General features: G+C 45.1%; 1 protein-coding gene across 1 annotated transcript in view; it reads right to left on the bottom strand.

Annotated features, from left to right (window-relative positions):
• The window catches only part of Ac76E (adenylate cyclase type 2 Ac76E), a 770909-nt gene that overhangs the window by 450400 nt on the left and 303044 nt on the right, over window positions 1–17465 (bottom strand). Inside the window, exon 3 of the mRNA XM_075878061.1 lies at window positions 12272–12631. Coding sequence (XP_075734176.1) covers window positions 12272–12631 — 360 coding nt within the window. The remainder of the gene's footprint in view (window positions 1–12271; window positions 12632–17465) is intronic.

Below are 17465 nucleotides of genomic sequence, written 5' to 3'. Positions count from 1 at the left end.
GATCTATCTATCTATCTATCTATCTATCTATCTATCTATGCCATTTATGACTTTCAGCTCTCCTTGCCGTTTTGATAATGGTATCGATACCAAAATTGGTATGGAATAACATAACGGTATGACGAGCATAAGTGATTAGTGGTAACATGAAAATAATGACATGGTTGTCATGAATGTTAAGATTTGAATTTCATGTTCTTGATGTTGTTGCGGTGGTTGCGTTCACATGACATGTTGCAAAAATCGTATGGTATACATGTTTGCATGACGAACACACTCGACAGACCCTAACGTGGAAATCATGACATGCGTGTCATGTAACAACATGACTACATAGCACGCGCATTATGTGCTCACGGCCGTTTTACTTGGTTGACATATAAAAAAAAAATTGGTATTACGTGACGCGAACGGCCGACGAAGGTAAATTACTCGTCCAAGCATGACAATCGTGACATGCATGTCGTGTAACAACATGACTACTTGCCACACTCATGATACGCTCGCGGTCATTTCACTGGCTTCACATATACCAAATTTTGTATTACGCGACGAGAATGAATGAGGAAACTGGGTGGCTGGTGCAAACATGATAATCATGCGATGCGTGTCATGTAACAACATAACTACACACCACGCTGATGATGCACTTGGGGCCGTTTCGCTAGCTTCACATATACCAAATTTGGTATTACGTGACACGAACGGACGAAGACGATAAATTACACGTCCAAACATGATAATCACATTATGCGTGTCATGTAAAACACGACTACGTGCTACGCTCATAGCTTGCTCCCGGCTCTTTTTGCAAGTCGACATATACGAAATTTGGTATCACGTGACGTGAGTAGACGACGAAGGTAAATTACACGCCCAAACATAATAATCATGACATGAGAGTCATGTAAAACAATAACTAATGGCTCGCAGCCGTTTCGCTAGCTCCACATATACGAAATTTGGCATCATGTGATGTGAATAGACGACGAAGAAAAATGACACGTCGAAACATAATAATCATCACATGGAAGTCATGTATGGCATAATTAACGCCCGCTTCGTAGCGTTGTGCTGATGGTAACGTGCGTAAAAAAGTAACACAGACAGTACCCTTGCTACGGGCTTGCTGTTTTATTCTGAATTCATTCTCCTCTACCTCGCAGTCTAGCATCTAGCGTGCGCCCGCGCCACAGTGACGCTGTAATCCTCACACTGTGCGATGACTGCGACATAGCATGACGAGCTGCGGATTGTCTATGGCGGGCGACATCGGCTGTTCTTGATTGGTTGTTGTTTGGCAGGCAATAAAGTGTCTTTTTGAAGCGCTGAAAACTCAGGCGGCCGAGCTTGGCTGCCTCGTTGTGGCCGCCGGTCTCAGCCAAGCTGCGACATCGCAGGAAGAGCTGTGGAAGTCGTTTCTGGCGGGTGGCCTTCACTAAGCCATGGTCGTCGTTTTTGCGTATGCCAGGACTTGCCCTGTTGTGCTATAAGGCATTCTGGTGAGCGACTGTGTCAGGGTTGTCGGTGCAGGTCTCATCTATGCTGTGAATGAATGTCATCACGTGTGAAGTAAGGGGCACACACTGAGTGGATACTTCTTCACCGTTCTTCGTGCGTTTAGGGACTACAATGCTGCAAATTGGATATTGGTGGCATCGCAGGGCAATGTTCACGTATTGGGTTGTGAGGTAGGTTGTTACCTTGCGGAATTGCCGACATCGTACTTCTGGTGGCTTCTGACAAAGTGTAATATGTGGCCAAGTGATCTGGGTCAGAACCCTGATAATCAGTTGAAACCATGTGTTGTACCAAGAGGTCTTCTGTGATAATATCCTCAGGCGCCACTGCCCCTTCCGAATCTCTTAAATAGACGGACTTCTGCAAGTGGTAAGCGTCAGCACACTCAGCCAATGACTGCGTTGATGACCGAAATTGATGTGTCTCCGAAATGTGAACCAAATCGGGAGTGGTGGCGAGTTCCTCATCTCCAGCTGGATTGAAGGGAGGTGTGATTGTTACGGAGTAAACCGACGCATCCAGGCACTCCAGCACTGGTCAGCTTGGAAGTCGACTGACCCGTTGCTGCGGCTAAACGATCTTGGTCTTTGTCAACGCTGGTGCTGTAACATGTATCGAGGGGAAAGCTGTCACTTGTATGGAGGAGTATGCCTGATGGCTAGTGTTGATGACTGCCACAGGGTGATCTGCGAAGCTGTTCGTTGAGCAGCTACAGGGCACAGTTGTACGAAAGATGAATTCTGTCTGATAAGTTTGATCCCCGAGGCAGAGCAGGCTCGTGGGTGCCCGAAATTCACCGTCGATGTATTGTGTTGCAACACCCTGATCCGTGGTAGAGTCTGGATCGAAGTCATGAAAAAGCAGGCGAAATACATAACTCAAAGCGGCTCCCCATTCAGGCCACGATTGTTGTTTCACACTTTCATAGAGAGGCCTTCAGGAACGCATACTTCTATCTCATTGGAATGACCAACTCTTCTACCTGCACTTGCTGCAGCTGCGAAGAAACCATCGCGCACCTTCTATGTGAGTGCAACCATTTCAACGCACCAAGACATGAACTGACTGCAGCTCTGGATAGACTGGATGATCGGCCTATGTCGGAACAAAGAATTCTGGGTCATTGGCCGAGCCCATTCTCAGCCCAGAAGGCCTTGAAAGCTTTGCTGTGCTTTTTGCGGACAACTGGCCTCAGAGACAGACTTTAGTGTCTTATACTCTTTGATGTTGCCTTTCCTCCGTCGCATTTTTTGTAATTTCTCTCTATCTCTCTTCGCAACATTTCCTTTTATCATCTTTTATTCCCCTCACCCCTTTCCCCTGCACAGAGTAGCCAGCTGGTTTAAGAACTGGCTAACTTCCTTGTCTTTCCGCTTAAACTTTCCTCCTCCTCCTCCTTCTTTATAGTTGCACCAGGCTTTGACAGCATCACGAGTGCTATCAATGGCCACGAATCATCTTCCGTGGCCCGGCCAAGCCTAGTGGCTGCCGAGAGCGTTTACCGTTGCGACCCACTGAACAGCATTGTTCTGGAATCTACGTAACTCTGGTAGTTCCGATGCAACCATTAATGGTAACTTGGAGTACAAGGATCCGGTATTTTGCAAGGCCTAACGCTCCAGCTCTTGAGCAAGCAAGGACGTCGCTCGCACGACATCCGTGGGTAGGACGGGCGAGGAGCTCGACGAGCCTTTAGTGATGGCCGCGGAGAATATGGAATCCACGGTACTCGCAGCGGCGGTTGAGATCCCGCAGCTCGAATGCGCCAAGCTATTCAGTCGCTGGCATAAGCGTGCGGCATCGCGGATGATCTACGCAGCATCCTCGGACGAGCCGCCTGAAGAACCACTCGCGGCGTCCGAAGAATATGCTGTGTTCGCAGCAATGCGCGCGATGATGTCCGATGATGTCCGGGATCACGAAAGCGTGGTTGATTGGAACCGTCGTTGTAATACTATCGAGCTGCCAAGGAGGTGTGTACGTCTTCCCCGGATGCTGCTTGTAGCGCCGGCAGCTAAGCGGGTACCGAGGAGGCCTCGACGCCGTTCCTGAACCAGGCTTCCTGCTGCAGCAAGCATGCGGATGTCATGGCCTAGGAATGATGGACGGCCTTTTTGGAGTGACGGGTCAACAACGCCAAAGATGCTGAAGCACAGGTGACCCTGTTTATGACGACTGCGCCATTGTAATTGAAGTGACACAGAGACAGTACCTTTGCTACGGGCTGGCTGTTCTATTCTGACTTCGTTCGCCTCTACCTCGCAGCCTAGCATCTACACTGTAAACAAAAATATACCCAGCTGGAAGCAATCGGGGAATGATACGCCCACTCCGCTCCGGTGGCCTCACTCAAACCGAATGGTACCAGAGCAAAGACATTCGTTTTCCATCATTTTTCTCCGGTGAACGCCCGACGAAGGAAACTGGAGGAAAACGGGGCCGATCGCCTGATTATGCTGCCTTGGTTGCTCCAAAAATGCTCCAGCACATCACTTTTGCCCTGGTAAATGTTCCCAATTGCTCCGGTTCATCGTTGAGCGGCATTCATTGGCTATTTGAGGAGTGACATAGGCAGCCTCACTGCCGAGAGGCCGTTCCTTACAAACCAACATGACGCAGACCAAGCCAGTGCAGTGAGGATTGTGCGAAGCGTTCGGCCGCGTCGGAGAAAAGGAAATTGTTCTCAGCACCTTCTGGATACCACAAACGACAAGCAGTAACTAAGAAGGGAGTTGTACGAACGGTAATAGTGCGATGGTTGCTAGCAGCGAACGACACATTGTGATCTCGCGAGCGTTGGGCGACCCGGTGTTAGCTGGTGCAGCGAAAAAATTGTGATTCAGAATTACCTGTGTTATTCTTGTCAGGTAGTGCTAAGATTGGATAATGTTGGGTTGATATACCAAACATGTGATCAATACTACGCTAATTTTTCAAGACGTCAGTAAAAACTCAGCAGAATTCCGATAATGCGTTGTTTGAACAATATGTTTTTTAACACAACTTTGGTAAAGCAAAAGGGAGAGGGGAGTGAGTTGGTACTGATTCATTATGGCGTAAATGTAGCGCAAAAAAAAGTGAACACCACAAGCGCTTGTGGTTGTTCGCTTTCTTGTACTCGTCCTCTAAATTCGGTGAATTGAATCAAGTTAGTATAATATTTGGAGCGCTGATAACATATACAACAATTGGAAATATCATAGTTTTAGGTGATACTATCAAAGGTTCATAATTGTTATAGGTAAACCTAACTGGTTAAAACATACTTTTTGCCTTGTCAGTACACACAAACGGTAACATTTGTCTGCTTTTCGTACCAATAAACGCCAGGTCAAGGTCTACCACTGCGTAAAAAAAATTTCGATAGAATATGTAAGCTGAACTATTACAACTTGAATAACTGAAATAAGTGTTAATTCTTTATAAACGTAGCGAATTGAGGTAGGGCAATGTGTTCAGTACAGATTTTTAGAACGCATACACGCACTAATACGTGTGTAAAAGTTATTTTGGTGGGATGTGCGGTATTTGAGATATTCATATAGAAATATACTGGACTCTTCGCGGGACATGGTGCTTTCAGAAAAAAAAAGAGAGGTGCGAAACAAACTAACAATACTAGAGACGAGTAATGCAAAAAAAAAAAAAGAGGAGGAGTTGCTTGGCAGAACTAGTCGTGCGGCGCTCAACGTTTCAGTGAAGAGGAAAGGGTTTAGTGAAGTTAACCCATATGACAGCCCGGCTCAACAATCTAAGACGGAGGGGACATTGTAGTGAAAAAAAGAGAGAAAGAAGAAGACAACGATTTCATAAACTAGCCGTATTTTCTGTGTTGGTGATGGTAGAGATTACTATCCTTGCTGCTGCATTTTTTTTTTCAGTCGTGCTGTCATGGCTGTGGCTGTGACTGCAGTTGTTTTTTTTTCTTCTGGTAGAAGACGGGAGTGCGAACAATGTTTAGACGTAGTTTTGACCTGTAAGTGCAACGACACTGGCCTGGGAGCAGAAGAGGAGAAAAGAAAATTTTTTCAAGGAGGAGGTAGAGGAGGCACTGGTACGTCGTGACCCTTCCACGTGCATCACCTTCTGTGGCCTCAGGACGTTTGGACGGACCTTTATTTAAGTAAACTGGTCTGTCTTCCCTTATATCTCTGAGAATACAATTAGCATAGGCGGCGTAATTTTTGTGTCTTTTATTGCCTAATTAATTTGTTACGTTGTAGTGGACTTTTTTTTTATTTTGTGCCTGAAGGTGTTAGTCGTGAAATACATGCTCTTACAATAACTACTTTGAAAAATGTTCACAACGACAAGTATCAAAACTGAGCGGGCAGTGCGAATTAAAAAAAAAAACAATACCAACTTATCTCGAAAATTATTTTCCAAAGAAGACGAAGCTAGGCTGTACTTAAAAGCAGGCCGCAACTGACCATGCAAAGTGTAAAGGCCCACTTTGCTAGAAGTATGAAGATGAGCACGCACTGAAATGTGACTTTTATATCCGAATTAATATTTGATAAAATTGGAAAATCATCGGGTGGGGCATTCCTGATGCCGTATACGAGAGTACCAAAGTAAGGTTATTTTAGTCCAAAATTGATTTTGAATGTGTGATTAAAGGTAAAGCTACCGATTTAAAAATATATAGAAAACACTGGCTAGTTTAGAAATTTGTTCGCGTCAGGGATGTGTGTTTCTATCAAGTTGCGGTTGTCTCACACTGGATTACATCGGATGTGCTTTTTGATATTGAACGCTCATCCTGTACTTTGTGTGTCTGTGTGTGGGGGGAGGTGTATGTGTGTGGTCAGCTGTTTCTTCTCGTAGACTTGCAGAATCTGTAGGATTTATGAATTGTCCGTGGCTTCAGTGTTCTCAATTTCCGTGCCTCCCGCTTGATTTGCAGTTCTTATGTATAATCATTTTTCTGAGAAATTGTGCAGGAAGCAATCAGCTCAACCCGTCGTCAATGAATCTGATGGATGGTCCTTCGGTGATTGTGAAGAGTTGTTCTCGGTGGCCGGCATTCTTCGTTTGTCGTGCATCGTTTTACAGCATTATGTGCTCAATTTTGAAGCCCTGCGCTTCAAACTTGAGTGCTGTTGATTTTGCGTGATCTGTCTTATTGTGTTTTCTTTTTGGGAGCTTTTTGTATGTTTGTTCTTGTCCTCTTTTCCCAAATGCTTGGTAATCATCCCGAAACGGCAGCTTATTTTGAATAAATCAAAGAATAAGAACTGAAGTGTTTTCTTGAATTTTATCTGATAGAGCTCTGTGCAAAAGAATACTCAGTAACTCTGCAGTGCTTGTATGAGAATTTGTACTTTCTTCGTCTATACAATGCGTGAAACAATCAGCATACAAGAAATAAACAGCGGAGCAAACACTTCAGAAAGTACTGATCCACCTCACTGAAATTCTGTCCAGACGAAGAAAGTACATTCGCAAAATACTCCGGGGGTACCACAGAAAAGCTTCGGATAGCCGGAGGGAAAAACCCGCGAAAAATGCTCCGGTAGTGCCATGCAATCACTGAGGCCAGCCGGAGAAAAACGTCATTAATAGTACTCCGGCGGCGCCCCGTAATTGCTACGGTCGGCCAGAGGAAAACATCTGTTAAAAATACTCCCGAAAAGTTTCGCTCCGGCTGTCCGGAGCAAAAATTGCTCCGAATAGGGGGGACGCTAGAGGACAAGCGTTTTACTCCAACCTTGGAGTTATTTTTTTTACAGTGAGCTATAGCGTGTGACCACGCTCCAGTGACATATCAACCTTGCAAGTGTCATATCAACCTTCCCCATTCGTGGTTTGCATATCATCAATTCCCACTGTACGAGGGATTACTTCAGTTTTGGTTTCATTGGTTTCACAGCGGCAAGAAGGTTTAAGACTGCAAAGGGTTGATTTATTTGATTGATTTGCGGGGTTTAGCGTTTCAAAACCATCATATGATGATGAGAGACGACGCCGTAGTGGAGGGCTCCGGAAATTTTCACCACCTGGGGTTCTTGAACGTGCACCCAAATCTGAGCATACGTGCCTACAACATTTCCGCCTCCATCGGAAATGCAGTGCAAAGGGTTGAAGAGCCCTGAAAAATTCTGGTGCCGACGGCGGCATCAGCGGCGGTTCTTGTGAGCGAAAAACATCAATGGAGGCGAAGAATTGGAAGCTGGTTTCTGAGCTGGAATTGAACCCAATGGCATTTTTTATCACAGCAGAGTAAGAGCTTGAAACTGCTTCAAGAAAAAATGCTGTACATACAGGAGCAATGTAGAGCGACCATTCCCGAAAGCCGGTGTAGTATTGCGTGGCGTTAAGTCACATCATACGATTTACGTAACGTGTGGCGGGTAAAAAGGCCACCTATCACAAAGCACTCAGACATCACTGATAATCACGACCTTCATCATCATCAGCAGCAGCATAAGCAGGAAAGTTTGCAGCTGAGTAAGTGAGCGTATACTTCCCTAAGAACGCCTAATAGGCACATCGCTACTTCGTAAACTGATTATACATCGCGTATGGCACGCTTCGGAGAAACTAGGGACGAATCAGAAAATGGTGGGTATAACGTTATTTCAGTAAAACTTGTAGCTGGGCGAGTTAGTTGATAATTCTGGGTAAACTGGTGTGTGAAATTGCAGACAAACTACAACAGAAAAGATGAGACGGGGACAAACGCGAACTTTCAACTGAATTTACTTCGTCATGCTTCATATATATAGTGACATACAAGAAAGGCAAGCTCTCTTACGGTCAGAACCAAACATCTTACTGCAGGCCGCACAAAAAATCACGCTTACTATAAAATAATGATGCTAACGTATCACTAACACAAGTGTTACCTGTGGCAGCGATATAAAAGGCTTCCATTATATGCATCGCATTTCCCACGACCTGAAAAAGATAGCGGGTAGGCACGGTGCGCGGATTGTGTTTTCCACCCCACGTAAGCTGGCTGGGCTTTGTCCCAGAATCTGCTCTGGCGAGAAGAGATCCAGTGGTTGCGGAAAGAAACACTCATTTGTGTATGTGAAATTTGCGACTGGCATCGCCAACGAAATACCCCTGTCTTGTGGGAAATGTAAGGTAGGTCATACGGGGCGTTGTGTGAACGACCGTGCAAGGGAACACGAGCTTTCACTTAGAAATAACGGGATCACGCATTTGCCCACGCACTGCAAAGCTTGCAATGGCTCACCGATTTTCTCAGAGATTAGGGTTTTGGCTCGAAGTGCTGATACCACAGCCGGGAACTGATGGGAGCCTTTTATATTGCTGCAAGAGGTAACACTTGTCTTAGTGATACACCAATATTATTATTTGATAATGAGCGGGATTTTTTGCCCGGCCTGCTGTAAGATGTTTGGTTCTGACCTTATGACTACTTGAATTAGTTTTATGTGACTATATATATATGAAGGATGACGAAAAAGTAAATTCAGTTGAAACTTTGCACTTGTACCTGTCTCTTCTTTTCTGTTGTCGTTTGTAAGCATTTTCGCACACCAGTTCACCCAGAAGTAACAATATTTGGCCGGTATGCAGTAATGCGCATTATTAAAGAACAAAACATGAATATCTGAACATGTGACATTCGTGTTGATATTAAGATGCAGAAATAAAACGAAACCTATAGAATATGCACCTCTCATAAAATTATAATGATATGTAGGGTGTTTCATTCCAATACAACGATATCATTGAGAGACGCCGACGTGGAGGGCTTCAGAAATTCGACCACGTGGTGTTCTTTATCGTGAGCTGACATCTCACAGCACATGGGCTTCTACCGTTTCGCCTCCATCGAAATGCGACCACCGTGGCCGAATTCGAACCCACGACCTTAAGGTCAGCAGCCAAGGTGGACAGGTTATGCAATTCTCAGAGCTTGTATTTTGTCGCTTGTTATGCTTACATGAATTATATCACAGGAACACGCACCGATGGTGCCGCTAAAGTATAGCTGGGGTGAGGAAACTTAGCCCACCTATGCGATTCGGCACGAGAGTATAGCGTAAGAATGTTGAAATTAGCATTTGTCCTTTGCTCTAAACATGCATGCTGACAGTAATGTTCATGAATGTCATTTAAAACAGTCTGTAGTGGAAGTTCATATATTTTGGTGCTTCTAAAGCATAAACGCTTTCCCCCCCAAAACCCATAATCATGACATGTGTTAGCTTTTGAAAATGGGCGGTTATTCTTTTTTACTTAACTGCCTTTCCAGTCTCATGTAGAGACCAGATGGGAACGGCGTCCTGCTCTAAACTAACATGCATGGAAAACCCTTTACAATCACATTCCAAGAGTGCGTCAAAAACACCATCTCTCTCAGGAACTTCTATAACAGATAAACATGAGTCATTTCTCGGAATTTCGAAAAACGAGATAACTGTGCATGCTTTGCCCGGGACTAACTTTCAAATTAAAATTATAGGTATTCGGCAAACACATTGCGCTCTGGGGCGCGTGCATCGGGGGTGAACAATGCTTTACGCCGGAGCGCATGGGCTGAACTTGACATTTCTATTCGCTCATATATTGGCAATGGTTCTTATCTTCATCAACAGAAATAACTCTCTACTCCCAATATTGTGTGCATGAGGCTCACAATGGAAGCCAAAATGATGAATTCCTGTGCTGTACGTAATGAAATCAGGCGCTCGACACGTGCCCATTGCATAAAGCCTTCATGGGAATCGGAGCGAAACGAGGCAATAAAAAAAAGACACCAGTTTACGTTTTCATTTTCTTGTTCAGAACAATGGATAGCACTATTCATCTGACGAATTCGCATTATGGCATTCATCTTGCCTATTTATATCAAGGTTCAGTTATGATTCAAATATTTCGCTCAAAGTCTTCACACATATAGGCGTGGACGATTGCCAAAATTGGTTCGTGATTGATTGATATGTGGTGTAACGTCCCAAAACCACCATATGATTATGAGAGACGCCTTCGTGGAAGGCTCAGCAAATTTCGACCACCTGGGGTTCTTTAACGTGCAAAATTGGTTCGTGAGGCATGCAGCGAGCATGTGTGTTATTTGCTTAAGCATAAGATTCGTCATTTACTTTCAGGCTGTGATCTTTCAGTACAAGTCAGGAAAGTTTTTTCGTCGGCAAAAAACATGGAACTTATACTCCATCAAAAAATATGTATTTTGCATCTAGAAGTCCGTAGTAACTGAACGACGTTACAATCACAGAACGCTCCAGAATCAAAAGTTGGCGAGCGAACATTTCTTCTGGGGTATCAGATCAGTACAAAGTAAGAATATCTCACGCCAGTCTCACTTTCTTTGGGAAAGTAGTGGCTCTATCTAAAAGTCTACAATGTTTTTAAACATGTATCGCATAATCACGGGAAACTTGTAAAGAAGAATTATTCCTTAGCGCAATCGTTTGGTATTATAATTTTTTCCCTGTTGTCGTTACTAATAAGTATCCGCCACTATCCAGAAAAGTATTATTCTCGTAGAGCTTCTGGTATTCGGATGGAGATAAAGCCGTGCAACCAATGATGATTTACGCAGACCAGAAATATGTACGAGGGATGGTATATGGAGGGATGGTGAAGCTTAAAGTCAGTCATATGTTGTGTTGACAATATATCTGACGGTGAAATTACCTAAATCAAGACCCTCAGTGAAATCTTGAGAAAGGCACTGCAGGCCATTCAATTTTTAGATGCGAAGCAGCTTTTTTATTAGCCTGTGTAACGCTGTCCCTCCGTCCGCACCGCGCCCCTCGCCACAAGTGTTGGAGCGGGGTGGCGAAGGGAGTAGTGCGGACGTCGGTGTTGACGTTGCCATTCGTGTTCGCGAACGGCGACGTCCACACAGACGAGGCGCGAGCCTGGGAAGCCGAAGGCAAGCGTTGTCAGTGGAACACCAGCGACACCGACGAGGTGCAAATCAACAACACTTATCACGTTCGAGAATACAGACGGCGCACATGTAACACCAGTCGAGACTTAAGCCAAAAAATCCGAGCGCAAGCGTCTCTGGTGTCTTTTCGTTTCAAACAAACATTTATTCAAGTAAACGCTACAACAATTTTCGCTTCATACGTTCTTCCCGCACCCGCGTCGACGCCCGTTTCAACCGGGTCAACGCCGTGCGCACCGCTGCTGCTTAGCATCCGGGTTCCGTTCGGAGAGATGATTCATAGTCGCAAATCATTTTCTCAATTTGCATTTTCGCAGGACTAGTTGAACACCGTTCTCACACATCTTCTTCATTGAACTTGCGCATGGAAGCAACGTTCTGTGCCCTTAAATATTTTTTAGTTTTTTATTTATGGTGTGCAAGCTAACTATAGGCAGTTTTAAAATATGACGACACGCACAATGAAAACGTGGCGGAATGCATGCTGCTGACTATTGCATGAAGTAAGCCAGAATAATTTATGAGTGCCATTTTATTGCTTAGTTAAGTATACTGAAATGTTTTGCCCCGCTTCATTGCTTCAAAAATTGGTTAGTCAATTTTACCAAATCGATCAATGAAGCAGAAAGTGTGGGACTTCCTCTATGAATAGTCAGCAAGATGCATTTGAGCGCGTGGTCACAGAGTGCGACGGCATATTTTTAAGCTCTGGCTAGAGTTAGGTGGGACATTTTTTAGTATATTTTAGACTGTCCAACATGAGAAATTCACCAACACACGTGACTTCACGGTTGTCGAGAGCCCTTAGAAGCCAAAAAAAGGAAACGCAAGAACAGAGCCCCGGCTGCTGACCTGATATCCGAAGTGGCGCGTGTCCCAGTCTGCGAGCAGCGCTGTGGTGGCCAGCAGGCCGGCTGAGGTCACCGGGCCCATAAGCAGAGACGCCAGCTGCTTCAGCGGAAGAAGGACGTGTAGCAGGAAGGCAGCCACAAAAGCTGGGGCCAGGGGGTCAACCAGCGAGATGTGCTCTTTGGCCACGGTCCAGGCGAGTGTGGGGCCAGCCAGCAGCAGCCAGCCGAGAAGACCAAGTGGTAGCGCCCAGCGCCTCAAGAGCGCCTCGGCTGGCACCAGCGCCAGCAGGACCAGCACCGCGAGCGCTGCCAGCAACGCCGCGCTAAGCACCACGAACCGCCGTAGGTCCTGAGCGAAGTCCTGCGTCCACGTAACGTTAGGAGGGTGTTAGTCTCCTGACAGCCATGAGAAAGCGTTCTAGATTTTGCTAAAGATTGTTGATGCAATATCACCTGGGCAAAAAGGATGCTGTTCAAAATCACAACTAGCTCGGCGGACCTTGCTAGCACGTCTTTAGCATTTGCTTTATGCCTTACGTCATCATATTGCTCACTGTCTTACAGTTGGGCTGATTATGTGCTAATACTTTTTAAAAGGTTCAACTACCTTCTTAATGATAGCATACTACCACGGGGTCACATTGACAACATTTAAATGAGGTGCATAGCAGTGAAATTCAGTTAGTTTCAACTATATTCAACCTTTCCTGACTCCCACATTTCTACAAAAGTTGGTCACACTAAACCAATGAGTCCTAGCCGTAGACCTTATTGCAAGAACTAAAAGTATGCCAAATTAACTTAGTTTGCTATGTATAGTGCATATCCGTGCACGGTTTCAAGTAAAGTTCAACAAAGATGTGCGGCTACTCGAACAAAAATACGCGCATATGCACGTTTGCTGGCGTCAAATTTGCACACGTGGCAATAACACTGAGTCAGTCGCAAGCCTCGACACAGCTCACACACGAAAATCAACTTCTTCGACTTCCTCCTAGTAGACGCTTTCCTTCTAGACTATGCACTGTTATAACGTCAGTGAAAGCCACACAAGACAACTCCTGACGGCAAAAGTGCCGACCAGGCGCGTCTATCGGGCCACATTAGGAGGATGGTGGTAACGCTTCAGCCTTGGTATGCGGAAGACATGACGGCATAACGGAGGCGACATTGTTGTGAGATTGCCCGGGACGATTTCGTACGTAACACCTGTTACTTGTCGAATAACGCAGTGTGGGCCCGTGAAACGAGAATGTAGCTTCTCAGAAAGGCCGGCACATCGCGTTGAGGACCCTAGAAAAACGAGGGCAGCCACTTGAAGTCGTTCATCAAAATGTTGCTCATCGTAACGGTGATTTTGTCTTTGTATAGAAGTCATCAGTTTGTTGCGGGTAAGTCAGTAGGAGCAATATCATCGTGAGCGTATTTTGTGTTCGACTCTGCAGAAGCCGACAGGAACGTATCTAATGGCAACGTTGGTTCGCCTCCAAGCCATAGGTAAAACGGCAAGTATGCAGCAATTTCTTGCCGGGAGGAGTTGTACATAAACGTCTAGTATGGACGTGCAAGACCACAGTCACGGTGATTGGGCTACACATTTTTTGGAAGCATGCCTGTTAGGATTCGGTTTAAACTCTCGTTTAAGCGGTTTAAGCGCCCGTTTGTCTCTACAAAGGATACAGAGGCATCGTTATTGTTCATAGTACAGAAAATCCAAAACAGGAACATGTTAGCAAATTCCTGGTGGTCGGCGGCCTGGATCAAGGGGACATTGGAAAACGGTTTCTCCGTCAACGTTCGTTTGTTTGCAGCCAGCACACAGCCCTGAGTTTGTGTCAGACGATGCGTTCACTTGTTCAGGTGTAGACGGCTGACAAAGGCTTTCCTTGCAAGACGAAATGGCAGTGGTGTTGTGGAGATGCAACTGCACGGTGCGAAATGCGCCAATTGTTCGCTTGCTCCAGGTGGCGACACTCCTTAATTATGTCATCGATGGTCATTGCACGTAGAACGCATCGTCGGCGAAACCCTTTAAGATGTGAAAGATCTTGTCAGCCTCGGACAACTTGTGTTGGTCTTCTGCCACAAGGCTATAGCACGTGCTGAATATAGGTCAAGTATGGCTTAGTTGACGTCTGAGTACGTATGGCCGATTGTTTCCGAGAAGCAAGCTCTTGTCCAAGTGGTTTGTAGAAAAGGTCGCGGAGCTGTTGTTTGAGCGTGTTCCAGGTGGTTAACTCGTGCTAATACTCGTGCTCATGTATATCAAACCAGACACAAAGATTTCTGACAAGGTAATCACATTCACACACATAACGGTTGGATCCGAGTAATATTGCTTGCCTATGCGACCGTACATGCTGAGCCACTTGCCCACATAGATGTTGCTTTCCGCCAAAAAGGTAACAGGTCCGCGATTACGGGATTGCGTTACGGCGACAGACAGTTGTTGCCGGTGATGTTATAGTTGGTGGAGGTGCGTCTTCAGCCGGAGCCATGGTAGTGGACTGCGATAGGCGTCCACTGTGGAGTTCCGTCGTCAAAACAAAGTACTCCGCAGCTCTGCCAAAACATTGTGCCATACCACCGTGTCGATCGCAAGCCACAGTACAGTTGTTGTTGTTCTTCTTGTTGTTGTTGTTTTTCTGTTTTTGTTGTTGTTGTTGCTCACCTTTTACCTGTCGCGCATACCCAATGTGGGGTATTGACCAAGTATCGAGTGGTTTTATAAAATAGTATGAAGCTTTAGAATAATGGGGGTTATATATTAGAAAGTTACCAGATTACATAGAAAATTATCGTTCTTCATGTAACACCGTCACCTTCGTCCTAGACGCCATTCAGGGGGTATCGCACTATGCACTGTTAACGGCACAGAAAAGCACGCAACATTATTATTTTCTTGCGTGGTGATTCCATGGCACTTTTTATTTCCTGTCAGCCATATGACAGTATAATGAGTTACTTTTCCCTGTTGCCCGTAGCTATTTAACTTTTTCTCCCTATGTAAAGGATGCTCGCCGGAATCACAATTCTTACTTGGAAACACTAGGCGCCTTCTTTAACTGTACACATTAATAGTTAGCCGTCACCTATTTACAAGGTTTCCCTAAATACTGTAAGAATATAAACACTCTTGCTCATGGAATATTCATTTACTTATGTAGTTATACCATTACTATTACACCTTTGCATTGCTACTGATTATGTTTGCTATACCAAAAATTTGTATTTGTAACCTAAATTATTTATATATATCTCATTTATCCCGTATATACATAATTAGTCGCGAAGGCCTATAGCCAGTAAACGACTACGTTCGTTGCAACTACTAGAACAGTCATGACACCGGTTAACTCCTGACGCGGGAAGTCAGCGGGTAAGATGCATCTAGGGAAGAATTGCCGAAGCACACCACACTGCCCTACCGCATTCATCTACGGCGTTATGAAGGCGTTGCCATTGCCTACACCCAAGGCGTGCCTGACAGGCTCGAGAATACTCGATGGCGGACCATCAACATGCGATAAATGACGATAATTGGATTAATGAATGGGGAACGATAGAAGTGTCGGTTGTGTTGGAAGCCGGTAGTTCGGCAGTTAAGCACATTGGATTCAAGGCTTAACTGTGAAGCTCTTCAAGCTATCGTTGATTTTTGCGGCCTGTAATAAAACCATCATACGTTTAACGGGTATGTGCCAGGACAGCCTACAAGAAAAGAATTATCATAAACGTGTATGTGCCACATAAATTGGGGAAATCTCACTGCTAACCGCTGGTTAACTAAAAATGAAGGCAACAGTTAGGTTAACAAATGGGTGCGAAGAGACAGCGGGTAACCCTAACGCAGCAACTGTTCCGCACGAGGCCACGGGATTGAAACCTGCAAACCCACGATATGAGAAACGCCTCCTAACCACTCGGCTGTCCAGCCACGCTGACAGGTCATAGCACAGCCTTATGTAGTATCGAATATCAAGGGGTAAGACCGAGAAATGAGGTGGTGAGAAGAGATGTCACGGCGAGAGAGGTGAAAGGAGGAAGAGAGAGAGCAAAGCCTAGCATATGAAGAGATAGAAAGAGAAAAACATTTAGACAGCAATTTGAAAAGAGAGAGAGAGAGAGTCAAATAAAGGAAAAGGAAGAAACAGAGAGAGGAAAAGCGGGGGAATAAAGAAGAGAGCGATAAACAGAGGGAGTGAGACAAAGAAAGAAAGAGAAAGGAACAAAAAAATGAGGAAGCGAGTCAGAAATACAGAGAGAGAAAAAAGGGGATAAGAGGGATTAAGTAAGAAATAGAAAAAATAAAGATAAAATGTTAAAAAAGCGGAGAGGAAAAAAGAAGAAAAATAGAGCAAGAAAGAGTGAGAAAAGTTTAGCAGAAGAGCAGAAGCCGGCACTCCACATTGCGCTTCCAGTGCAAGCTGCAACGACTGCAAGAACCATGCCTACCAGACTACTAAGCTTATCTCGCACATTTCTAATAAATAACACGGCATGAAAGAGGCCAAAGTCGTTACGGGTGATTGCTTTCTCTATAAGCAGAATACTTTACGTTGGTGCATTTAAAAAACTTACGCTTACAGACAAAAATACACTAAACACAATGGTGAAGCACTGTTATAACTGCGCGCTGCATTTCCTCATATCTACGCCCCATGCGAAACTCAGTAACCAAGGGCTTCACAACACCACACACCAAATCATTGAAGCTCAACGTATTCCGCACTACGAAAGATTTTGTCAGAACGTCATCTCGTGTGCGCTCTCAGCGTACTGTACTTCTCACACTTTGACCAGAAAACCAAAATAGCTCTGGACATCGAGACACCTTTCTGTGCCCCTCCCTCCGCACTACCAAACAATATGCACCCTGAACATAACACATAAAGACGCGTCCATTGCACTAAGCAACTAGCTAAGCACTATGTGCCAATCACGCACGACGTGTAGCGGAATATTCTATGTAAATGATTGCTTGCACGTTAAGCTTCTTCGGGTGACTCGAAGTTTTTGCTGCGCGATAACTAGCAAGGTTGTTCGGACTGCGCACGCAGGAGCTTAGAAAGAGAGTGACTAGAATCCCTGGGAACAGTTTCAAGACTAGTTTATTGAAGGGGACTAGAAGGTAATAGGGAGATACGCAGAATGGCAAGAAGGAAAGATCTGAGCCGATCCCATGAAGGCTACCG

The sequence above is a fragment of the Rhipicephalus microplus genome, chromosome X (assembly GCF_043290135.1).
Source record: "Rhipicephalus microplus isolate Deutch F79 chromosome X, USDA_Rmic, whole genome shotgun sequence".
Classification (NCBI taxonomy): Eukaryota; Metazoa; Arthropoda; class Arachnida; order Ixodida; family Ixodidae; genus Rhipicephalus; species Rhipicephalus microplus.
This window is presented reverse-complemented; position numbering and strand designations above follow the sequence as displayed.